Source organism: Hypanus sabinus, chromosome 23 (assembly GCF_030144855.1).
Source record: "Hypanus sabinus isolate sHypSab1 chromosome 23, sHypSab1.hap1, whole genome shotgun sequence".
Lineage (NCBI taxonomy): Eukaryota > Metazoa > Chordata > Chondrichthyes > Myliobatiformes > Dasyatidae > Hypanus > Hypanus sabinus.
Genome location: NC_082728.1, coordinates 55731296 through 55757515, shown reverse-complemented (window position 1 = coordinate 55757515; position 26220 = coordinate 55731296). Strand labels below are relative to the sequence as shown.

General features: G+C 43.9%; 1 protein-coding gene across 3 annotated transcripts in view; it reads left to right on the top strand.

Moving 5' to 3' along the window:
* LOC132380205 (E3 ubiquitin/ISG15 ligase TRIM25-like) overlaps window positions 1-26220 on the top strand; it is a 69873-nt gene that overhangs the window by 4393 nt on the left and 39260 nt on the right. For 2 of the 3 annotated variants that reach the window (XM_059948905.1, XM_059948904.1), the window contains exon 3: window positions 16023-16256. The exons of the other annotated variant lie outside the window; for it this stretch is intronic. In XM_059948905.1, coding sequence (XP_059804888.1) covers window positions 16023-16256 — 234 coding nt within the window. The remainder of the gene's footprint in view (window positions 1-16022; window positions 16257-26220) is intronic. 3 annotated transcript variants of the gene reach the window in all.

Genomic DNA, 26220 nt, shown 5'->3' with positions numbered 1-26220 from the left:
TGGTGTGGCTCTACTGGTAAAGAATGGCATCAAATCAGTAGAAAGATGTGATGTAGGATTGGAAGATGTTGACTCCTTATGGGGTGAATTAAGAAACTACAAGGGTAAAAGGACATTGATAGCAGTTATATACAGGCCTCTCAACAGTGGCTGGGAGGTGGACCACAGGTTACAACAGGAAATACAAAAGGCAAGTCAAAAGGGTAGTCATGGGAGATTTTAACATGCAGATCGATTGGGAAAATCAGGTTGGTAATAGATCACAAAAGAGTGAGTTTGTTGAATACCTAAGAGATGGCTTTTTAGAGCAGTTTGTCGTTGAGCCTACTAGGGGATCAGCTATACTGGATCGAGTGTTATGTAATGAACCAGAGGCAGTTACGGAGTTTGAGGTAAAAGAACCCTTAGGAACCAGTGATCACAATATGAATTGAGTTCAACTTGTAATTTGATAGGGAGAAAGTGAAGCCTGAGGTAGCAGATTTTCAGTAGAGTAAGGGAAATTACTGTGGTATGAGAGAGGAGTTGGCCAAAATAAATTGGAAGGAGCTGCTGGCAGGTATTTCAGCAGAGTAGCAATGATGTGCGTTTCTGGCAACAATGAGGAAGGTGCAGGACGTGTATATTCCAAAAATGAAGAAATACTCAAATGGTAAAATAGTATAACCATGGGTGATGAGGGAAGTCAAAGCTATTGTAAAAACAAAATAAAGGGCATACAACAAAGCAAATATTAGTAGGAAGATAAAGGATTGGGAAGTTTTTAAAAACTTACAGAGAGCAACTAAAAAAAACCATTAGAAGGGAAAAGATGAAATATGAAAGCAAACTAGCAAATAATATCAAAGCGGATAGTAAAAGTTTTTTTCAAGTGTGTTAAAAATGAAAGAGAAATGAGAGTGGATATAGGACTGTTAGAAAATGAGACAGGAGAAATAATAATGGGAGACAAGGAGATCGCAGCTAAAATAAATGAGTATCTTGCATCAGTCTTCACTGTGGATGACACTAGTAGTATGCCTGATGTATATGAAGGATGAGAAGTGGGTGCAGTTACTGTTAGAAGAGAGAGGGTGCTCAAAAAGTCAAAAGACCTAAAGGTACATAGGTCACCTGGACCAGATGAACTGCAACCTAGAGTTTTGAAAGAGCTAGTATTAAAGATTGAGGTGGTATTAGAAATTATCTTTCAAAAATCATTGGACTCTGGCATGGTGCAAGGGGACTAAAAAATTGCAAACATTACTCCAGTAAGAAGGCAGCAGAAAGGAAATTATAGACCAGTTAGGTTGGGGAGATGTTAGAGTCAATTGATAAGGATGAGATGTTGGAATACAAGAGATTACAGGTAGGATGGATAAAGGAGATGCAGTAGATGTTGTGTATTTAGACTTTCAGAAGGCCTTTGACAAGATGCCATGCATGAGGCTGTTTACCAAGTTAAGAGCCCATGGTGTTACAGGAAAGTTACTGGCATGGTTAGAGCATTGACTGATTGGTAGGAGGCAGGGAGTAGAAATAAAAGGATCCTTTTCTGGTTGGCTGCCAGTGACTAGTGGTGTTCTGCAGGGATCAATGTTCGGACGCTTCTTTTTATGCTGATTATAAATGATTTAGATGATGGAATAGATGGCTTTATTGCCAAGTTTGCAGATGATATAAAGATTGGTGGAAGGACAGGTAGGGTTGAGGAAACAGGTAGAATGTAGAAGGACTTAGATTAGAAGAATGGGCAAGAGAGTGGCAAATAAAAAATACAGATTTGCAAAATGCATGGTCAAGCACTTTGGTAATAAGAATAAATGTGCAAACTATTTTCTAAACTGGGGGAAAATCCAGGAATCTGAGGTGCAGAGGGACTTGGAAGTCCTTGTGCAGAACACCTAGAAGGTTAACTTTCAGGTTGAGTCAGTGGTAAGGCAGGCAAATGGCATGTTAGCATTCATTTCAAGAGGTCGAGAATACAAGAGCAAGGATGTGATGCTGAGGCTTTATAAGCACTGGTGAGGCATCACCTTGAGTGTCGTCAATAGTTTTGGGCCCCTCATCTTAGAAAAGATGTGCAGGCATTGGAGAGGGTCCAGAGGAGGTTCACAAGGATGATTCCAAGAATGAAAGGGTTATCATACGAGGATGGCTCTGAGTCTGTACTCACTGGAATTCAGAAGGATGAGGCTGGATCTCATTGAAACCTTTCAAATGTTGAAAGGCTTAGACAGAGTAGATGTGGAAAGGATGTTTCCCATGGTGGGAGAATCTAGGACAAGAGAGTACAGTCTCAGGATAGAGGGGCACTCTTTTAAAAAGAGATGCGAAGAAATTTCTTTAGCCAAAGGGCGGTGAATTTGTGGATTTTGTTGCAACGTACAGCTGTGGAGGTCAGGTCAATGGGTGTATTTGAGGCAGAGATTGATAGGCTCTTGTTTGGACAATGCATCAAAGGTTACAGAGAGAAGGCTGGGAACAGGGGTTGAACATAGAATAGTACAGCACATTACAGGCCCTTCGGCCCACAATGTTGTGCCAACCCTCAAACCCTGCCTCACATATAACCCCCCACCTTAAATTCCTCCATATACCTGTCTAGTAGTCTCTTAAATTTCACTAGTGTATCTGCCTCCACCACTGACTCAGGCAGTGCATTCCACGCACTAACCACTCTCTGCGTGAAAAACCTTCCTCTAATATCCCCTTTGAACTTCCCTCCCCTTACCTTAAAGCCATGTCCTCTTGTACTGAGCAGTGGTGCCCTGGGGAAGAGGCGCTGGCTGTCCACTCTGTCTATTCCTCTTAATATCTTGTACACCTCTATCATGTCTCCTCTCATCCTCCTTCTCTCGAAAGAGTAAAGCCCTAGCTCCCTTAATCTCTGATCATAATGCATACACTCTAAACCAGGCAGCATCCTGGTAAATCTCCTCTGTACCCTTTCCAATGCTTCCGCGACCAGAACTGGACACAGTACTCCAAGTGTGGCCTAATTATAGTTTTATAGAGCTACATCATTACATCGCGTCTCTTAAACTCTATCCCTCGACTTATGAAAGCTAACACCCCATAAGCTTTCTTAACTACCCTATCTACCTGAGAGGCAACTTTCAGGGATATGTGGACATGTACTCCCAGATCCCTCTGCTCCTCCACACTACCAAGTATCCTGCCATTTACTCTGTTCTCTGCCTTGGAGTTTGTCCTTCCAAAGTGCACCACCTCACACTTCTCCGGGTTGAACTCCATCTGCCACTTCTCAGCCCACTTCTGCATCCTATCAATGTCTCTCAGCAATCTTCGACAATCCTCTACACTATCCACAACACCACCAACCTTTGTGTCGTCTGCAAACTTGCCAACCCATTCTTCTATCCCCACATCCAGGTCATTAATAAAAATCATGAAAAGTAGAGGTCCCAGAACCAATCCTTGTGGGACACCACCAGTCACAACCCTCCAATCTGAATGTACTCCCTCCACCAAGACCTTCTGCCTTCTGCAGGCAAGCCAATTTTGAATCCAACTGGCCAAACTTCTCTGGATCCCATGCCTTCTGACTTTCTGAATAAGCCTACCATGTGGTACCTTGTCAAATGCCTTACTAAAATCCATGTAGATCACATCCACTGCACTACCCTCATCTAAGTGCCTGGTCACCTCCACAATCAGGCTTGTTAGACATGATCTGCCCTTCACAAAGCCATGCTCACTGTCCCTGATCAGACCATGATTCTCTAAATGCCCATAGATCCTATCTCTTAGAATCTTTTTCAACAGCTTTCCCACCACAGACATAAGGCTCACTGGTCTATAATTACCCGGACTATCCCTACTACCTTTTTTGAACAAGGGGACAACATTCGTCTCCCTCCAGTCCTCTGGTACCATTCCCATGGACAATGAGGACATAAAGATCCTAGCCAGAGGCTCAGCAGTCTGTTCCTTCACCTCGTGGAGCACCCGGGGAATATTCCATCAGGCCCCTGGGACTTATCCGTTCTAATGTATTTTAACAACTCCAACACCTCCTCTCCCTTAATATCAACATGCTCCAGAACATCAACCTCACTCATATTGTCCTCACCGTCAAAATGTTCCCTCTCAGTGGTGAATACCGAAGAGAAGTATTCATTGAGGACCTCGCTCACTTCCACAGCCTCCAGGCACATCTTCCCACTTTTATCTCTAATCGGTCCTACCTTCACTCCTGTCATCCTTTTGTTCTTCACATAATTGAAGAATGCCTTGGGGTTTTCCTTTACCTTATTCACCAAGGCCTTCTCATGCCCCTTTCTAGCTCTTCTCAGCCCCTTCTTAAGTTCCTTTCTTGCTACCCTATATTACTCAATAGACCCATCTGATCCTTGCTTCCTAAACCTCATGTATGCTGCCTTCTTCCACCTGACTAGATTTTCCACCTCACTTGTCACCCATGGTTCCTTCAACTTGCCATACTTTATCTTCCTCACCGGGACAAATTTATCCCTAACATCCTGCAAGAGAAATATCGACCACATGTCCATAGTACATTTCCCTGTAAAAACATGATCCCAATTCATACCCACAAGTTCCAGCCTTATAGCCTCATAATTTGCCCTTCCCCAATTAAAAATTTTCCTGTCCTCTCTGATTCTATCCTTTTCCATTATAATGTTAAAGGCCAGGGAGCAGTGATCACTGTCCCCCAGATGCTCACCCACTGACAGATCTGTGACCTGACCCTGTTCGTTACCTAATACTAGATCTAGTATGGCATTCCCCCTAGTCGGCCTGTCAACATACTGTGGTAGGGATCCAACCTGGACACACTTAACAAACTCTTAACAAAAAGGAGGAGAAGCAAAAAAGGATCAGCCATAATTGAATGGCGAAGCAGGCTTGATGGGCCAGATGGCCTAATTCTGTTCCTATGTCTTGTGGTCTTATGGCCTTATAACTATTTAATAATGAAAGGAGCAGACACGAGGAAATCTACAGATGCTGGAAATCAAAAAAAAAACACACACAAAATGCTGGTGGAACACATCAGGCCAGGCAGCATCTATAGGGAGAAGCACTGTCGGTGTTTCGGGCCGAGACCCTTAGTCCTGATAAAGGGTCTCGGCCTGAAACGTCGACAGTGCTTCTCCCTATAGATGCTGCCTGGCCTGCTGTGTTCCACCAGCATTTTGTGTGTGTTGTTTGTAATAATGAAAGGAGTTGTATTTGTGGTGTTGTTACAAACCCCGTAACTGGGTGTCTGACCAGCAAAGATAGGAGTATCCGTTGAAGTCTAATGATACTATTTTTAACAGTATTTATTAGTAAAAATACACAAAAATAATATCAATGCAAATATACAGATAATATACGTCATCAATACTAAACCTAAAAGTGCGGGTATAATAATAATCATTAAGAAATAAGCTCTATCATTGTCTAGGGGATAATGAATTGTCCGATGAAAATATGAAGTTCAGTTCATTTCATACAGGCTGCAGTAGTTGTTGTTCACTGTGTTGCAATTGTTGGAGAGAGAGAGAGAGAGAGAATGCAGTAACAGCTATTAACTAGCTGACTTTCCTTTTACGATCTTGATCCTTCGATACGTTGTTGTTGTGACCATTCACGTATGACCCCTCCGTCTTTGAGCTAGTCCGTTCCATGGAGGACTTGTCACCAAGGCAAGGTGCCCCCACCGGTCTCGTAGCATCTCTCCTGGTGCGTCTGAGGGGTGTTGCCCCAGACCCTACTTTTATCCCCACTCACGGGGTCTCAGGTGTCAATCAGGTTGGGATGATGCAATCCCTCAACCAGACCACTCTGGTTGCCCCCTGAGGGGTTTCAATGAATAGAACAGTACTCAATACACAATTCCTTCTCCAAGAGACAATAGCCGTAATCAGTGCTTCCATTCTGCTTAGAAGGAGACATTCCACGTTTGTGTATCCCTGCATTGTCAATAACAACTGCCTTTTCTGTTATCCTGTGTCTCTCTCATCTCCCTTGATAACAGCATTGGAATAGTAGCGATTTGCGATTCTCCGAAGGGGGGGGGGGCGACTTTGCGATTCTGTACCCTTCTGCCCATTAGAGTTGCTCCTCATTCATAACAGTGTACATTAAGTCCCTGGGTTAAGAACGTCTGACTTACGGACAACTCGTACATACAAACAGACTGCCATAAAGCCTATTAAAGATCTGAGTTAAATACAGTGATTTGTGGCGACCCATTTCCTAGCGCACTCGAACCGGCTCACAAATAGCCAGCGCGCCAGCATAAAGGCCAGTCCCAAAAGGGCGCCAGGTCTGCTTCACTAACAAAGGGAAAAGCCCGCGCGGGACTGTGAATACGTGCCTCCTACAGCATCCGCGCCCGGGGAGGGCGGGATCAGGGAGGCTTTAAAGCGAAGTCGCGAAGTTTGAATAAAATCTTCTTTATCTGCAGTTTACCGACTCCGTGTCGTTATTTCAGCGCTGCGTGTAGCACACCGCTACAATTGGTGACCCCGATGATCCAAATGATATTTGGACCAGAGATGAACGACGCCGCATCTGTTCATGCAGTTTCGTTGAAACTGCCAAGCTTCTGGACTCTGCGACCTCACCTGTTGTTCCAGCAAGCAGAAGCCCAATTCCACGTTCGGCAGGTAACCTCAGAGGACGCATGTTACTACTACGTGGTGAGCTCCCTCGACCGGGACACAGCGGCCCAGGTTGAGGAGTTCATACAGTCTTCCCCAGCGGACGGCAAGTACACAGAATTCAAAGCCCTGTTCATAAGGATTTTCGGACTCTCATGGCGCGAGCGGGCTGCCTGTTTACTGCACCTGGATGGTTTGGGGGACAGACCTCCATCGGCTTTAATGGATGAGATGTTGTCTGTAGCCAGAGGACACAAGCCCTCCCTCATGTTTGAGCAGGCATTCCTGGAGCAGATGCCAGAGGACATGTGCCTGCTGCTGTCCTTCAGGAATTCGTATATGGTAAATATGGTAAATTTCTTCCACCGCTTCCTCCCTTCAGCTGCCCAAATCATGCGCCCCCGTTCGCCCTGATGTTGGGTCCGGGCAAGGACGTTACCTGGGACGAGGAGTTCGCCGCCGCTTTCATTAAAATGAAAGAAGCCTTGGCAAACGCCGTGATGCTAGTGCACCCCAGAATGGATGTCCCTACCGCCCACACAATGGATGCATCTAACACGGCAGTCAGTGGGGTACTGGAACAACTTATCGCGGGTCGCTGGCAACCCCTGGCGTTTTTCAGCAAACACCTGCGACTGCCCGAGCTCAAATACAGTGCTTTTGACCAGGAACTGTTGGTGCTATACCTGGCAATCCGGCATTTCAGGTACCTCTTGGAAGGTAGGCCCTTCACCGTGTTCACAGACAACAAGCCGCCTACCTTTACGTTCACGAAGGTGTCCGACCCCTGGTCGTCCCGCCAGCAGTGCCATCTGTCCTACATCTCTGAATACTCGACGGATGTCCGGCACGTCTCGGGTAAGGACAGTGTCTTGGCGGACACGCTCTCTCGCCCTAACATTCATGCCCTTTCCCAAAGGGTAGACTTTGAGGCGCTGGCAGAGGCGCAGCAGGCAGACGAGGAGATCCCTAGTTACAGAACCGCAGTCTCCGGTTTGCAGCTCCAGAACTTCCCGTAGGCCCAGGTGAGAGGACCCTACTCTGTGACGTCACCACCGGCCAACCCCGTCCCATTGTCCTGGCAAACTGGTGGCGCCGTGTTTTCGACTCCATTCATAACTTAGCGCACCCCTCCATCAGGACAACCGTCCAGATGGTCTCCAGCAGGTTCATTTGGCATGGACTCCGCAGGCAAGTCAGTGCATGGGCCAGAACGTGTATGCGCTGCCAGACGGCCAAAGTGCAGCAGCACACCAAAGCTCTGCCGCAGCAGTTCCACCCCACCCACCGGCGTTTTGACCACATTCATGTGGATATCGTGGGCCCCCTGCCAGTGTCGCGCAGAGCGCGGCACCTTCTCACTGTCGTGGACTGGTTCACAAGATGGCCAGAGGTGATCCCGCTCACCGACACCACCTCCGAATCTTGCGCCCGGGCACTGATCACCACCTAGGTGTCCAGCTTTGGTGTACCGGCTCACATCACCTCCGACAGAGGCGCCCAGTTCACCTCCAGCCTGTGGTCAGCTATGGCCAGCCTTTTGGGGACACAGCTGCACCACACAACTGCCTACCACCCACAGTCAAACAGACTAGTGGAGCGTTTCCACCGTCACCTAAAGTCGGCTCTCATGGCCTGCCTGCGAGGAGCTAACTGGGTGGACAAGCTTCCCTGGGTCCTACTCAGCATCCACACGGTGCCCAAAGACGATCTGCAAACCTCGTCGTTCGAGTTGGTGTAAGGTGCACCCCTGGTCATCCCCGGGGAGTTCATGCCAGCCCCAAGGGGGCATGATGAAGAACCCGCAGCAGTCCTGGGCAGACTACGCGAGAGGCTTGGTAACCACTTCGTACCCACTTCGCAACATGGGCAGAACCTGACCTGCGTACCCAAAGACCTGCAGAACTGTAAGTTTGTGTTTGTACGAAGGGGCGGGCATCAGCCACTGCAGCAATGGCCCTACGAGGGGCAGTTTACGGTGCTCAGGAACAACGGATCCACGTTCGTCCTGGACGTTGGGGGGAGAGAGGAGGTTTTCACAGTGGACCGACTCAAACCGGCCCATGTGGACGTGGTGCAACCGGTCGAGTTCCCAGCACCACGACGCCGGGGCCGACCTCCCAAACAGGGTCCAGCCCAGACTGTGGACATTGGGGGGTGTATCGCCGGTTCTGGGGGGGTTATGTGGCGACCTAGCGCACTCGAACCGGCTCACAAATAGCGCGCTGGCATAAAGGCCAGTCCCAAAAGGGCGCCAGGTCTGCTTCACTAACAAAGGGAAAAGCCCGCGCGGGACTATGAATACGTGCCTCCTACAGCATCCGCGCCCGGGGAGGGCGGGATCAGGGAGGCTTTAAAGCGAAGCCGCTAAGTTCGAATAAAATCTTCTTTAACTGCAGTTTACCGACTCCGTGTCATTATTTCAGCACTGCGTGTAGCACACCGCTACAGATTCATAATAACAAACACACGCACTATTTTGTGATGCTCATGAAAACATTTCATGGCTTCAGCTTCTCTTATTTACCCCTGTAACCATGCCTCCAAAGCGTAAATCCGATGCAAGTGCTGGTGATGCATCGAAGAAAAGGAAAACGATCACGATTGAAAATAAAGTGGAAATATTATAGCAATCAGAAAAGGCGAAACACCATCAGTCATTGGAAAAGCGTTATGCTACAGTCGGTCAACAATCGGAACAATTTTAAAGGATAAAGTGAGAATAATGAAGCATGAGAAAGGCCCTGCACTGGTGAAAGCTACAATTATTACTAAGCAAAGTAGTGGTTTGATTATTGAAATGGAAAGGCTATTGATAATTTGGTTAGATGATCAAAATCAGTGTAATGTGCCTATTAGCCTTACTTCAGTGCAAGAAAAGGCTCAAAGCCTTTTCAATGATTTAAAAACTGCATGTGCAGCAAGTGAAGGTGACTGATGAAGAATTTGTTGCGAGTAGGGGTTGGTTCAATTGTTTCAAAGTGAGGGCAAATTTACATAATATTAAAGTGCAAGGTGAAGCAGTGAGTGCCGATGTAAGTGCTGCGAGTGATTTTCCTGAAATGTTGAAAAATTATTGAGGAGGGAGTTTATTTGCTAGACCAAATATTTAATGTAGACGAGACTGTCTTATTTTAGAAGAAAATGAAAGGACCTACATTTCGAAAGGGGAAAAAGGCATTGAAGCATAGGGTAAAGTTATTGCTTGGGGGTAACGCATCCAGGGATTTCAAGCTTAAGCCTTTGCTTGTGTATCGCTCCTGAAATCCAAGGGCACTTCGCCATGTCATTAAGGTATCTATTCCGGTTATTTGGAAGGCAAATGCAAAGGCTTGGGTTACAATTCCCATCCTTAAAGATTCGTTCTTGAACCATTTTGTCCCTGCAGTTGAATGTTATTGCTTGGCCAAGAAAATTCCTTTCAAGATTCTCCTTGTGCTTTACAATACATCCGGACATCCAAGCACTTTAGATGACCTTCACCCCAATGTAAAGGTTGTATTTTTACCCCCAACACCATATGGCTATTTCAGCCAATGGATCCGGGAGTCATAACCTACTTTAAGGCCTATTATTTACGGTGAACCTTCTCACAAGCTGTCAGGGCTACCCAAGGTGATGTGATGAGCTTAATGGAATTCTGTGGGAATTATAACATCTATGATGCCATCAAAAATATTGCTGATTCTTGGGATGAAGTGAAGCAGTCAAATATGAAAGGAGTGTGGAACAAATTGTGCCCCCAATTCACGCATGCTTTTCAGGTGACGATATTGCCGTAGCCAGGCAAGCTGTGGTTGATATTGGTAATCAACTGCAGTTAGACAACAGTGAAAATAATGTCGTAGAGTTACTCAACTCCCATGCCGAAGAACTAACCAATGAAGACCTTATGGAACTAGAGCAGCATATGATAGCATTTGAGGAAGAAGACTGGGACCTAAAAACTCTAGAACCGGAAAAAGTTTTTGACGAAAGAGTTAGCTCAAGCCTTTCGTCTCATTGAAGCAGGGATGGCAAAATTAGAGGAGCAAGATCCTAAGACAGCAAGGTTCACCAAAGTTTACTGTACAGTTACCAAGGGCCTCAGCTGCTACAAGGCCATTTATGACGAGAGAAAGAAAAGCTCTGTACAAGCTTCCCTTGATGCCAACTTCAAGAAATTGACTCCAGTAGTTAAACCTCCCACCCCCAGCATCAGAATCAAACCCTGACTCTCCAGCACCAGGCCAATCATCTTCAACAGTAGCCATCTCTCCATCATCTTCTGCATTTTAGAAACATAGAAAACTTACTGCACAAAGTTGTGCCGAACAAGTCCCTACCTCAGAAATTACTAGACTTACCTATAGCCCTCTATTTCACTAAGCTCCATATACCTATCTAAAAGCCTCTTAAAAGACCCTATCATATCCATCTCCATCACCATTGCCGGCAGCCCATTCCACGTACTCATCATTCACTGAGTAAAATAACTAGCCCTGACATCTTCTCTGTACCTACTCCCCAGCACCTTAAACATGTGTCCTCTTGTGGCAACCATTTCAGCCCTGGTAAAAAGCCTCTGGCTATCCACATGATCAATGCCTCTCATCATCTTATACACCTCTATCAGGTCACCTCTCATCCTCCTTCGCTCCAAGGAGAAAAGGCCGAGATCACTCAACCTGTTTTCATAAGGAATGCTCCCCAATTCAGGCAACATCCTTGTAAATCTCCTCTGAACCCTTTCTATGGCTTCCACATCCTTCCTGTAGTGAGGAGACCAGAACTGAGCACAGAACTCCAAGTGTGGTGTCAGACCAGAGTCCTATATAGCTGCAACATTACCTCTCGGCTCCTAAATTCAATCCCACAATTGATGAAGGCCAATACACCACACACACCTTCTTAATCACGGAGTCAACCTGCACAGCTGCTTTGAGCGTCCTATGGACTCGGACCCCAAGATCCCTCTGATCCTCCACACTGCCAAGAGTCTTACCGTTTATACTATATTCTGCCATCATATTTGACCTACCAAAATGAACCACTTCACACTTATCTGGGTTGAACTCCATCTGCCACTTCTCAGTCCAGTTTTGCATCCTATTAATGTCCTGCTGTAACCTCTGACAGCATCCACACTATCCACAACACCTCCAACCTCTTTGTCATCAGCAAATTTACTAACCCATCTCTCCACTTCCTCATCCAGGTCATTTATAAAAATCACGAAGAGTAAGGGTCCCAGAACAGATCCTTGAGGCACCCCACTGGTGACTGACCTCCATGCAGAATATGACCCATCTACAACCACTCTTTGCCTCCTGTGGGCAAGCCAGTTCTGGATTCACAAAGCAATGTTCCCTTGGATCCCATGTCTCCTTACTTTCTCAATAAGCTTGCATGGGGTACCTTATCAAATGCCTTGCTGAAATCTATACACACTGCATCTACTGCTCTTCCTTCATCAATGTGTTTATCATCATCTAATTATTAATGTTATCATAACGTTACCTCACGAATGCCCCTTCCGGTATGCAAGACATTGATGGAACGAGAGAAAGTGTTAACCTTTATGATCATTTTTCTTTTTTTCTATCTAAACTGTTTCTTTTATGGTTTTTTTCAGTACTGTATACGTACACACACACACACACACACACACACACAGATTCTCTTTGTCTTCAGTACCATATGTAGTTACTTTTATTATTATTATTGTATTTTAAGATGTTTTAGTACATTTGGAAGTGTTTCTTAAGTGTTCTATATGCATAGAAAGGTAAAATATATACTAAAACAAACATTTGACTAACTGACACTAAATAAGAACCGTATGTCCCTGTTCCGAATTACGTACAAATTTGACTTAAAGACATACTTAGGAATGGATCTCATTCGTAACCTGGGGACTGCCTGTATATTTAACAGTTCAATGTGTCTCAAAGCCATGTGTGGTCAGGAAGGTACATTTAGAGTAATAGAGCAGCCATTGTGCACATAACGGTTCCATTCGTAACAAACTTTTCCAACCCGATGAGTCCGTGCTACCTGATTACACCTATGTGATCAATTAACCTCGTCAAGATCCCCATTCCGCTTCTGATGTTTAGGGCAGCAAAGAAGGTCCTCCATCTCTGTCTGTCTTTGGCTGTCCTTTCTATTGTGCCCCAGGTGTGGTTTAGGACTCTCAGTCGACACAGATACAGAAGGATTCTTCATTGCTGTTTCCATAACAATATTTTTTTGACCAGTCAGGGAGATGAACACCCTGAACCTGGAGGACCAGTGGGCCACTCTTGGTCTGGCCTCTACCCTTTGACCTGTTTGGCATGGTGACCTTACATGAACCAAAGCACAAGGTCCTGACTCCAGCCGACATAGCTCTCCAGGTTATTTAGGCCCATAGCCTCCAAGTCCTACAACAAGGTTATTGTTCTCTTGGAGGATTGATTAACTTACTAGCCTGAATGTCTTTGAAGTATAGGAGGAAACAGGGACACTCAGAGGAAGCCCCATGGTCATGGTGAGAATGGACAAACTCCTTATAGGCAGTAGTGGGAATTGAACCCAGGTTGCTGGCACTGTAATAGAGTTACACTAAATGCTATGCTACTGTGCTGCCCCTATTCTGTTACCCAAAAGTCATTCTCACAGTTCCTTCCATTTGCAGAATGAGTGGTGTTTGTTTTCTTGATAAGTGGTGATAGCAGGTTGTGTTGTGATGTGGGCACTGTGCACAGCAAGGTATAGCAACTAGCAGCATCCCGTTGACATTGGTTGGTCATCAAATGAAAGATCTCTCCTGCTCTTTGAATAATGGCATGGGGTATTTTCCATCAGAGAGGACGGGAGGAGCCACTGCAGTTACAGGACCGGCATCAGCTGAGTTTTTCTCAAATCAATCAAAGGGGCTTAAGGTCACAAGCCCCTGAATGGGGGATGTGAGAGATTCCAGTTAAGCTCAGCTATCATCTCAGTCTCAGCTGAAGAGCAGAGAGGGAAGGGGATGGGGGGTAACTTGGTAAAGGCAGTTCTGCATTTCAGTTTTGTATTTGCTTCCTGTTGTTCATCCGTCTGTTATTTAAATCTGAGTTCCCTGAAGGTTCTGTGGGTTTATCAGATGAACAGCCAAGCTGTTTGGCTGTTGGAAGTGTTGGGCCCAAAGTCCATCAATCTTGAGGTTGTTGAGGTGGTGAGGGTATATAAGCTCAAATAAGAGTATTGATTTCTGACTTAAAATTATTTTCCACTTTTATACATCATATAATCTTTTATTTGCCAATTTGTCTGGTTGTCCTGTGATATGTATTGCCTTTTGGTCCTCCTGGCCTGAAGTCTTTTGCCTTCAGTCTCTGTCTCTGTCTATCTGACTGTCTCTATCTCTGTCTTCCCCTCTGACTCTCTCTGCAGCTTCTTGCTCATTCAAGCTGTCCTACCAGATCATGATGCAACCAGTTAAGGATGTTTTCAACAGTACATCTGTAGAAGTTTGTTAGAGTATTTAGTGACAAGCCAAACCTCCTTGACCTCCGAAGAAAATAAAGACTCTATTCCCCATTAATAAGGGCCTCATTCTGGGTCAAACCTAATTGGAGGGGACAGGGTGGTTCTAAACGCAGCCTGAGGTACTCCCCATTCCTTTAATAATCAATGCTCGTTGCCTTCTGAGGAGGATATTGAAGATCCTAGCCTTTACTTGAATAGTGGGGAGTGCTATTGCTGCAACAATATAAGCTCTGTCGTTTGCATGAGGTAGAAAGGCCTCAGGTGCTGGTAAGAATTCTCAGATTTGACCTGAGGAAGAGCAGGCAAGCTTCTGTACTGGTCTTGGCCCGAAATGTTTATTTCCCTCCATAGATACTGCTTAACCTGCTGATGTGCTCCAGAATTTTGTGTGTGTTGCTCAAGATCTCCTGCATCTGCAGAATCATATATTTGAGGAATGTCTCTGTCTTGTTAGTTGTCCATCCGTCTGATTCAGAAGATGGAAGAAGCTTGAGTATGACTTGTTTTACTTGCAGCAGTGTTGCACCAAGGAGTCGCCAGAGTGGTGTCCTGCTCCAATGGGAAGAAGTTTCAAGATGATTGGAGAATAGGCTGTTCTGCACAGACCTAACAGGATGTGTATGTGGATACAGTTTTAAACACACAGGCAAACTAGCACAAAGAAAAATTCTGGCTACAGTCCTTTCCTTGGCCCCTACCCTTCTACTACACTATCAAAATCAATCCCATACAGCTGAGAATGACAGAGACTTACCCGAACAAGTGATGGCAAATAGATCATGACCAATACCAGCCCAGTGTATGTATGGTTTAGGATATTTCATGTTAAGTACAGTCACCCTCATCAATTAATCTCTGTAACAGAGTCATCTGAAAGGAGAACGTTAATCTCCCTGCTGTCTAGAACATTTCTGGGGTCTTTGTGGTCCATGATTTGTGTTATCATTCTTAACACAGGGGTTCCTAAACTTTCTTATGCCATGGACCCCTATCATTAACTGAGGGGTCTATAGACCATAGGTTGGGAACCCCTGCACCAACAAATTGGAAGAATGGAGAGCAGTGATTGGATGATACAATGTATAGTGAGTTGCACTCCCTCCTGTGCACTTTAGGATTTTAATTACGTTCAAATGCATTATACAGTAAATAAGAAAAATGTTAAAAATAGAGTGTTGTATGGCATTGTGATAAAGGCCCAAATAATTCACCTAGTGGCACATTAATTAAATAAAACTGCCACCCCCACCCCCCCCCCCCGCTCCAACCGCTGTTGGACTTGCTAACACGTGGTGTGGTTAAGTATTAATTGCCCTTTGAAGAGGTCACATGTAGCCCAAAATTGGCCAGCTATTAATGCACATGAAGCACCAACACAGAATCTAACCTTTTGGTAAGAGGTAAGTATTGGCAGTGGCACAGGGGAGCTTTTAAGTAGTGTTACTGAGTGGTGAAGAATGAGCTGATATGTCAGTTCCCTCTGGGAAATAAATAGCAGAAGCTTCTTGCAGCTTTTTTTAACCTATAAAACTTTCAGAGTGACAGGATCAGAAATTGGAGCTGTCTTGGATGAACTTGCCGGTAAATCAGAGAAGGTAGGGGATCACTCCTATCCACAGCATTGACAAGTGGATGGTAGATGCTGAAAATCTGAAACGAAGGAAAAGGTTGGACGCCCCTATTGGGTCTGGCAGAGGCAAAAGAAACATTCCAGGTCCTTGATTTTCCTGAGAGCTGAGAAAACCTGAAAACCAGCAAATTTAAGTACACCTGAATTCTAAATTTTCTCAGGTCTGAACAAGGTTCTTTAAGCTGAAATATCACTGCTGTGTCTTTCCTATGATACTGCCAGACCTGCTAGTGTTTCCATTGTTTTCCGTCCCTTAGCTGATTGCAATGTTGGCTTGTTTCCAGGACTCAGTTTCTCGAGTGCAAACGAGTTACGTCAACAAGTTTAGTACATTGGCAAGGGAGCTGGAAGAGATGAAGGCCAAAGTGATTGAGTACATAGTGACCAAGGAAAATAGCTCTCTGGAGCAGGTTAGCAGCACCTTGGAGAAACTGGAAGAGAGGTACACTGAGCTGAGGAATGCCAGGCTGAAGCTAGAGACCGCACTGAAGAGCAATGACCCATGGAGGATTTTGCAGGTACGTCTGGTCCGTGGAGAGCTATCAGAGACAATTTTTTTTCTTTTTTTTAAATTTATTGAACAAACACATATCTACAAACAAGCAACACACACAAAATGCTGGTGGAACACAGCAGGCCAGGCAGCATCTGCTGTGTTCCACTAGCGTTTTGTGTGTGTTGTTTGAATTTCCAGCATCTGCAGATTTCCTCGTGTTTGCTCTACAAACAAGCATCGGCTATCAGTCCACAGTTCACTGCACAATGGTAAATACCTATATTAACAATACTGGGGTAGGAGCAAGAGAAAGAAGAAACAAAGAGCACAAACATACAATTACATACAAACACAAACATGCGCATGATTTACATACTTTACATCACCCCTCAATGTAGATTTACATCTATTTTAAATAAAATCGCAATCCTCAGTAATCAACTCGTCCTATATTTTACCAGGCCCCTGTGTGGGTCTTTCACTGTGCCAGGTACACTATAACAGAGCTTCATCTGTCCAAGTAAGAGTCCATGTTCAGTTGTAAACTTGCAGTGATATTTTCCATGCAGTTCACTTCTTTCAGTCTCTATCCATTGTTCCAAAGTGGGTGGATGAGATTTAAGCCGGTTAACAGTTATCATTTTATGATCAATCAGAATCAAGACTTTTAACATGTATAGTTTATTCTTCTCTAATGCAGAATGCAGGAGCTTGCCTAAAATTAAATGACTAGGTTCAAAGAGTGTACTTATATCTAAAATCCTTCTTATTTCCTCAGTGACCTTGTACCAAAATTCCCTTAAATTGGGACAGTCCTAGAATATATGTGCAAAATCTCCCGCTAGGCCACAGCCTCTCCAGCAAAGTCTGCTGTTTTCTTTTGTGTATAATGATATTACTATCGGGGTTTTAAAGTACCTCATCTTTATTTTTCAAGCAAATTCCCTCCAATTGGGACTATTCAAGCATTTATGCCATGACTCCCAAGACCTCTTCCACTCTTCCTCTTCTATTATGGTATTTACCTCCAATTCCCACTTATATTTAACATTTAACGTTTTATCCATTGTATCCAGGTTTTTTTTATATATATACAAGATACAATTTTCTGGAATATTCCCCAGGCTGCTCCACGAGGTGAGAGAAGAGATTGCTGAGCTTCTGGCTAGGATCTTTATGTTCTCATTGTCCACGGGAATGGTACCGGAGGATTGGAGGGAGGCGAATATTGTCCCCTTGTTCAAAAGAGGTAGTAGGGATAGTCCAGGTAATTACAGACCAGTGAGCCTTACGTCTGGTGGGAAAGCAGTTGGAAAAGATTCTTAGAGGTAGAATCTATGGGCATTTAGAGAATCATGGTCTGATCAGGGACAGTCAGCATGGCTTTGTGAAGGGCTTCGTGTCTAACAAGCCTGGTAGAGTTCTTTGAGGAGGTGACCAGGCATATAGATGAGGGTAGTGCAGTGGATGTGATCTACATGGATTTTAGTAAGGCATTTGACAAGGTACCACACGGTAGGCTTATTCAGAAAGTCAGAAGGCATGAGATCCAGGGAAGTTTGGCCAGTTGGATTCAGAATTGGTTTGCCTGCAGAAAGCAGAGGGTCGTGGTGGAGGGAGTACATTTGGATTGGAGGGTTGTGACTCATGGTGTCCCACAAGGATCGGTTCTGGGACCTCTACTCAAACTCCAAGGCAGAGTACAAAGTAAATGGTAGAATACTTGGTAATGTGGAGGAGCAGAGGGATCTGGGGGTACATGTCCACCGATCCCTGAAAATTGCTTCACAGGTAGATAGGGTAGTTAAGAAAGCTTGTGGAGTGATAGCTTTCATAAGTCGAGGGATAGAGTTTAAGAGACACAATGTAATGATGTAGTATAGGAAGGATGTGGAAGCATTGGAAAGGGTACAGAGGAGATTTACCAGGATGCTGCCTGGTTTAGAGAGTATGCATTATGATCAGAGATTAAGGGAGCTAGGACTTTACTCTCTGGAGAGAAGGAGGATGAGAGGAGACATGATAGAGGTACACAAGATATTAAGAAGAATAGATTGAGTAGACAGTCAGCGCCTCTTCCCCAGGGCACTACTGCTCAATACAAGAGGACATGGCTTTAAGATAAGGGGGGGAAAGTTCAAGGGGGATATTAAAGGAAGGTTTTTTACTCAGAGAGTGGTTGGTGCGTGGAATGCACTGCTTGAGTCAGTGGTGGTGGCAGATACACTAGTGAAATTAAAGAGACTACTAGACAGGTATATGGAGGATCTTAAGGTGGAGGGTTATATAGGAGGCAGGGTTTAAGGGTCGGCACAACATTGTGGGCTGAATGGCCTGTACTGTGCTGTGTTGTTTTGTTTTATCCCATACTTTCAATGTTTAGTTAACCCATTCATTCTGAGACCTAACATTCTTCCACACGTTTGGATTTAAAAAGCTAAAGATAACTCACCAAGTGAATTTTGCTCTATGTGAACCCATCTTGAATCCACGTCTTCTCTGATTCATGACACAATTGCTCTTAATTGGGTAGCCCAATAATAGGTCTTTAAATGAGGTAAAGCTAAACCTCCCTGTTTTTTATTTGAATATAACACTTTTAGTCTCACCCTAGGCCTCTCTTTCTGCCATATACTGTAAACCTACTGATGAGTCTGTCCAACATTTTAAACATAGGTATAGGAACTATTATGGGTAGAGCACTGAAAAGAAAAAGAAACCTGGGCAAAATATTTATCCTGATCATTTCTACTCTACCTATCAGTGATAAAGGAAGCATCTCCCAATGTTCAAGATCTCTCCTCACTTGATTAATAAGTTTAACATAATTGGCTGCAAAGAGCTCGGAGGAACTATGAGATAGACTAACCCCCAAATATCTGAAGTCCTGTTTTGGCCAATGAAAAGTCACTTCATCATCCAGCTGGCTTTGCCCTGTAATCATCATAGCTTTAGATTTTGCTTTGTTAACTTTGTATCCAGAGACCTCAGCATAGCTTCTCAAACATTGTATAAGCGTGGGGACTGATGAAAGAGGGTTCTTTATAAAGAGAAGAAAGTCATCTGCAAATAAAGCTATCTTATGGGTTATATCTGCTTTATCTGTTACACTCCTTAATTTGTTCATTTTGTCTTATTAACTCAGCCAGTGGTTCGCTGCTTAAGGCAAATAATATCAGGGATAGGGGGCTCCTGATTGGTTCCCCTTTTGAGCCTGAAGAAATTAGAACAGTATCCATTTACTCTAACCCTGGAAATTGGATCTTTATTCAGTATCTTCATCTAACTTCAAAATGTTGCATTAAAACCCATTTTTCTAAGGTATAGTCTAAGTCAGGGGTCCCCAACCTTTTTTGCACTGCAGACTGGTTTAATATTGACAATATTCTTGCCCCACCAGGGACCTCAGGTAGTCACGACCGGAATATAGATGATAAGTCAACTAAGTCACTTGTAAGTGGCTAATTCACTCAGTTTTGTTTCTAAAAGGGTATATCTAATGAATTTAATATTAAACACACTGCGCATATTTTCTCCAAATGAAAATATACAATCATTGCAACACACCACTAAATCAGTGGGATCCCTGGGCTTGTTTCCCTGCAACAAGACTGTCCCATTGACGGGAGATGGGAGACAGCGATACTTGACGGGGGTTCCTTATGTCCAGTGTATTCCACAATTTAGTTTTCATTGCAGAAAAGCCACTTCGCAGAGATATGATGTTGGAAATGGAAGCAACGTTTTCATGACTATATCAGGATATTCAGCCTTGACTTTGATCCAGCATGCCAGCAGAGATGTTATGTCAAACATACTTTTTAGGCCACCATCATTTGCAAGCTCAAGGAGTTGGTCTTCTTCCCGTGCTGACATGGATGACGCATGAGTAATGACCTCGCGTGCGTTCAAGTTCAACAGTGGGTGTGACAGGGAATGCGGAAAGGTGCAGCTGATATTGTTTCATATCACCAAATCATATCGTTTTTCTCGCAGCCTGGTAGCACATGCTTTGCGGCCTGGTACTGGTCTGCGGCCCGGTGGTTGGGGACCACTGGTCTATCTAAGTATATCCAATCCACCCTATCAAATGCCTTCTCGGCATCTAAGCTAAGAAACATTGAAGGGTGGATGGATCTCTGTGCTAAAGACTGGGTATTTAAAGCTCTTCTAACATTGTTTGCTCCCTGGCAGCCTGAAATAAATCCAGTTTGATCTTATATACTTCTGTAGACTCTTTGCTAAAATAGAACAAAGAATCTTCACATCAGTACCAGGCAGACTGATTGGTCTATATGAACTATATCATCCTTTCCATCCTTGTGGATTACTGATATGATTGTCTCTGACTAGCTCTCCAGGGGTTCATGTTCATTCAGAGCTTAACTAAAAACTTTACATAAAATTGGAGTAAGTTATTTTGTAAGTATCTCATAGAACTCACCCGGAAATCCATACCTGAAGATTTATTATATTTTAATGTTTTAATAATATCTTTTATTTCTAATTCTGAGATTGGTTGTGTCAGTGAAACAATCTCACTTTCTGAAAGTTTGTTTATACAGATGTCTGAAAATTTTGTCCAGCTTGCCTTTATTTTGTGGTGGATCCAAAGAATCATACAGATCTTTATAGAAGGCCCTAAATGCCTCTGCTACATCGTTTGGGTTCGATAACTTGGAGAAAGTTAAAGGATGTCTAATTTTTGGTACAACTCTGTTAGATTGTGCCTTTCTCAACTGAAATGCTAATAGATGGCTGGCCTGGTTCCCCATCTCATAATACTTTTGATTTGTGTATATAAGTGCTCCTTCTGCTTTGTATGTGAGCAACTCATTCAAGGCATCCCTACACTTTTGTAAGTTTTTCCAATCATCCTTGTTTGGTATTTTTTCATTTGAACAGCCAAATCAATACATTTTCCCCTAATCACAGCTTTTGCACCTCCCCACACAATCAAGGGAGAAATCTCCCCATTGTCATTTGTCACAAAATATTCGTCAATGCATTGTTTTAGTTGATTATAGGAAGAGGGGTCCATCAACGTGGAAACATTGAGCCTCCAGTATTTGAAGTGCCGTTTCAGAGCCTACTTTCAGTACAAGTCTAACAGGAACATGATCTGACAATGTCACCTGATGTAGATCCTTCTTTGGGATGCAAATAAGGTCAGTTCTTGAACGTGAGCCATGGGCTCTTGATATATGACTAAAATCCCTGGCACCTGGATTCAAAGCTCTCCAGCCATCAATTAGCCCAAGCTCATCCAACATAATTTTTACTGCTTTAGACTTCTTGCTCAGGGGTTCTCCATTCCCAGCTAATTTATCCAAACTCCTATTAAGAATACAATTAAAGTCTCCTCCAACTATAACAGTACCTCTAGCTTCCCGGGCAAGTAATAAAGCTACTTCTTTGAAAAAGGTGGGGTTATCTTCATTCGGTGAGTAGATTAGATTAGATTCAACTTTATTGTCATAGTGCCGAGTACAGCCAATGAAATGCAATTAGCATCTAACCAGAAGTGCAAAGGAATAGTGTTATTTACAAAATAACTGCTAATAAAAAGTAAGTGCAACAGCATACAAATATAAAAGTATTGAGGCAGTACAAATGGGTGCAATACTGCTTAGCGCTGTGATGTGAGGTTCAGCAGGGTCACAGCCTTATGGAAGAAGCTGTTCCTGAGCCTGTGAGAGCGGAAGCTCCTGAAGCGCCTACTGGATGGCAGGAGAGTAAAAAGTCCATGGTTAGGGTGAGATGTATCCTTGATAATGCTTCTCACCCTGCCCAGGCAGTTTATGGTAAATGTTCTCAATTGTGGGCAATTGGGTGCCGATAATCCGCTGGGCAGTTTTCACCACCCGTTGGAGGTCTTTACAGTCCGATACGGGACAATTGCCATTCCACACTGAGATACTCGTGTTAGTAAATCCTTCACCTCCCATTGAGCACAAAGCTAACACATATCTACACGTATTGTCAGAAATCTTTAACGTCTTTTTCCACCATGAAATAAACTAATCTGTTAATTAATATTGCAACTCCTCTCTTTCTACTATTAGGGCAATATGAATAATAGACTAGATCTACCCACTCTCTTTTTAATTTTTTGTGTTCCATGTCTCCTAAGTATGTTTCTTGTAATAGAGCTATAGGGCAATTAAGCTTTTTCAACTGAGCCAATATTTTTTCCTTTTAATGGGGTGATTGATTTCATTAATATTATAACTAATTATGTTCAAAGTGGCCATGATACAATACTTCTCTTACTACATCACCACCCCCACCCCACCTTCAACCAAACCCGGCATTTTTATAGTATAATAACTGGAAAAACTTGTGATGACCTGTCAATGCCTAGAGAGCTATTTACAAAAGAATATAATTCACAAAACACAATAAAACCAAACAAGACTTCCAAAAACCCAGTTGGTCTTTTAACATTCCTGATAAAACAAATTATTATGACTCCTTTTTCTCTTATCAAGTCCAGACCCTGATAATAATTAGGCAGAGAGTAATGACACCTACTTCTCTCTGGGGAACATGCACACAGTGCTGTCATAGCTACAAACTAGATTCTCCTGGTTGAGTTGTTGCCCACCCTTGGCAATTCCTTTTCCTTTTCTGCCTGCTTAACAAAATGTAACTCGCCCTCCCCCTCCCCATGAAACTGCATTGTATATCAAGATATATCAATTATGCTGGTAAATAACTGTACATGTTGGCGAAGACAGTTAAATATTGCTCACACCCAGAAATTATTAATCAGTCCAAAGAAGACACTGTTCATAACACATCTTTCCTTGAGAGAAAAAAAAATGTAATCATCCTTTTCTTATGTCTGGAAAGCTCTCATGTCTGCCTCTGACAGCTCAGCGCTCCCTCCTCTCCCCCTCCGCTGCACCTGCCATACCTCGTTGCTCCAACTTCTCCCTCCCATTCACCGGCATGGAGACGCCCAGGTTGTTAAGTGTAGGTAAAATCCAATCAAGGAAAGACATGTCTTCACTCCAGCATCCAAGTTTATTCTCAGCTGTGCTGGGAAGCGACAACTTGCTTGCACAACTTTCTCCTTTAGCTGTTTGATCGCAGTGCGGACTTTTGCTCTTCTTTTTTGGACCTCAGGAGAGTAGTCCTGATCAAAATAGATGACTCTGCTTTGAAGCGTAACTTGTTTTTGAGCCCATGCTTGACGCAGTACTGCCTCTTTTGTTGTATAATCCAAGAATTGTACAATGACAGAGCACGGTGGTGCAGAGGGCACTGGCTCTGTGATCAGGAATCGGTGGACTCTCTCAATGTATATATTTAAGTCCTCTGGCAGCCGAAGCGTCGTTTTAATTAACTGTTTGATAGACTGCACCATATCTCCTTTTTCACTACCCTCAGGTATCTGATAGATTCTTAAGTTATTCCTTCGTGAGCGGTTCTGGAGATCATCGCAAGCTGTGGTAAGAGCGGCTTCTCACTTCAACAGGTATTTAAGTGCTCTCTCATGCCGGAAACGTGCATCCTAGTTAGCACTAATTCTGGACTCAGACTTGGGAGATTTCTGCCCAAGTAGGTCCAGTCATTCCTTCAGATCTGTCACCAAGGTCTCCAGTCTTGGTAGGGATGCCTCTTTTCTCAACTCCTTCAACTCATATAGTATCACGACCATATCTTTCTCCTCCTCATCTTTGCTAGCTTCAGCTTGTTCTGGCGCTAGCTGTATCTTTTTGTCTTTACTTTCTCTTTGTATTTCTGGTTTTCCGGTGTGTTTTGAAGTCCGAGATGCCATAGTCGTGCTCCTCTACTCTTTACTTAGCAAAAACGTCTTTCATAGATAGCCAAAAGTAACGTAACAGCTATTATTCTTCGAGTTTCGTGAGAGGGAATGCGAGGCAGGTCAATACTGGATAATGGTGTCACCAGAAATCCCTTGGAGACAAAATTTAATGTCCCTCCTCATTGGGTAGACCTATCAGCAGCTTTCTTTTATCTTCATCCTCATAATGTAAATAGGACCTATTTCCACATTGTATAACTTTTCACACAAACTCATCCAGCCTGACCAGTACACACAACTAAGCTAACAGTACACATAACCCATTTACCCATGTTTCACCCATTTCTCTCTAAGTCTTTCCTATCCATATTCCGTTCCAAATGTGGTAGTTGTATGTGGCTTAATGTGCTTGTGGTGAGTAGATGAGGTGTTGGATGGGACTGTTTTGTCCTAGTTTGCACTGAGTTTCTTGAGCATTGGCAATGGAGTTGTCAGGTTAGACATTGTGAACTGAAGAACCTGCTCCTGTGCTGTACTATTCAATATTTTATGTTGCATTCACCTCTACCACTTCCTCTGGCAGCTCTTTCTACATACTGATCATCTGCGTGCGAAAAGTTTGCCTCTCAAGCTTCTTTATCATCCATTAATAATTGGCTCTGTAAACAATGCTGGGCCCAGTTCTTGACCTTCTTGAAGTGTTGGTGATTAACAGTACAGATGGGATGGGAGCTTCACAACTTTCACAAGTCTTGGAAGTTCTTGGAAAACATGAAGGTGCTGATATTCTTCTGGACACTTGACCTCCACTTTAAAGAGTGAGACTGAGGGTTGGGGGTAGGTACTGAAGAGGCTTTTCAAGAGTGACTGTGCCCATAGTGTTCTTGCGGTTTGTTGAGCCTATTGATCTCTGTCTTAAATATAACCACTGACCTGGCCTCCATGGCAATGAATTCCACACATTCTCCACATTCTGGCTGAGGAACTTCCTCCTTGTCTCAGTTTTAAAGGGGTCTCCCTTTAATCTGAGGTTGTGCCTTTGGCTCATAGAATATCCTACTGATGGAAACATCTTGTCCATGTCCACTCTCTCCATGATGAGTCACTTCATACGATATGTGCCCTGTGACCTGGGGTATTTTCAGTGCCTGCTCAGTTGAGTTACTGACTGGTAGTGACTCAGAATGTGGCAATGTCGTTGAATGTCAATGGGAATGCCATGTCAATGTGCAGCTGATATTCAGAGAGTTGTCAAAGGGTCACACCTTCCAGATGTGTCATCTGGTCAGATTGTGAGCTAGTAAATGAAGGATGGTGCATGTAGCAGGAAGGTGTGAAATGTCTCTGACTCATGTCTTGAGGTTGTGCAGACAGAAATTGACCTGTAAAGCCATCCTTTTTTGCCCATCTACACTAATCCAATTTGCTTGCTTTAGGACTATGTGCAATAGCACATTTACATTTACAGCAATGAGAAGGATTAGCATACTCTGCAGCCCAACCAAAAATTGGAGAAGGAGACTCACTGTACTAAAGTGATTGTTGAGATGGAGGATCCTCAGCTAAAACCTTTGCCATCGACTGCATGGCATGAATATAAATTCTTCAAGACTCTGGAAAGGTGGCCATTCTCAAAATTCCAAGAGAAAATGGTGTGATCCATCTCTCAGGATTGACCAAGAGAAAAAAAATAGAATGAGCTGGAAAAGAGGGTAGAATAACAACAACTAGATGACAGGAGAGAGAGGGAGGAAATGGATAGCAACAGGAGAGAGGAAATGGATAGCAACAGAAGAGGGAGAAGAAATTCATAATGACAGGAGAGAGGAAATGGATAGCGACAGGAGAGGGAGAGGAAATGGATAGCGACAGGAGAGGCAGAGGAAATGGATAGCGACAGGAGAGGGAGGAAATGGATAGCGACAGGAGAGGGAGAGGAAATGGATAGCAATAGGAGAGGGAGCAGAAATGGATAGCGACATTTAAAACTTTAAGTTTGTTTACAACCCTCTCCCTAAAATAATGTTCGCTAAATCCATCATCAACAAGTATTCATGAGTGAGGGGGAGAGTACAAGGCTCTCTCCCCCACCTCTGTTCCACCCTCTTCTAACCCCCTCTCTCACCTGCCTTCTCCCATCCCACCCCAATTTACAACGGGTCTTCGTGGGAACCAAGCATTTTTGACACTCTTCCCTCGGATGCTGCTCGAT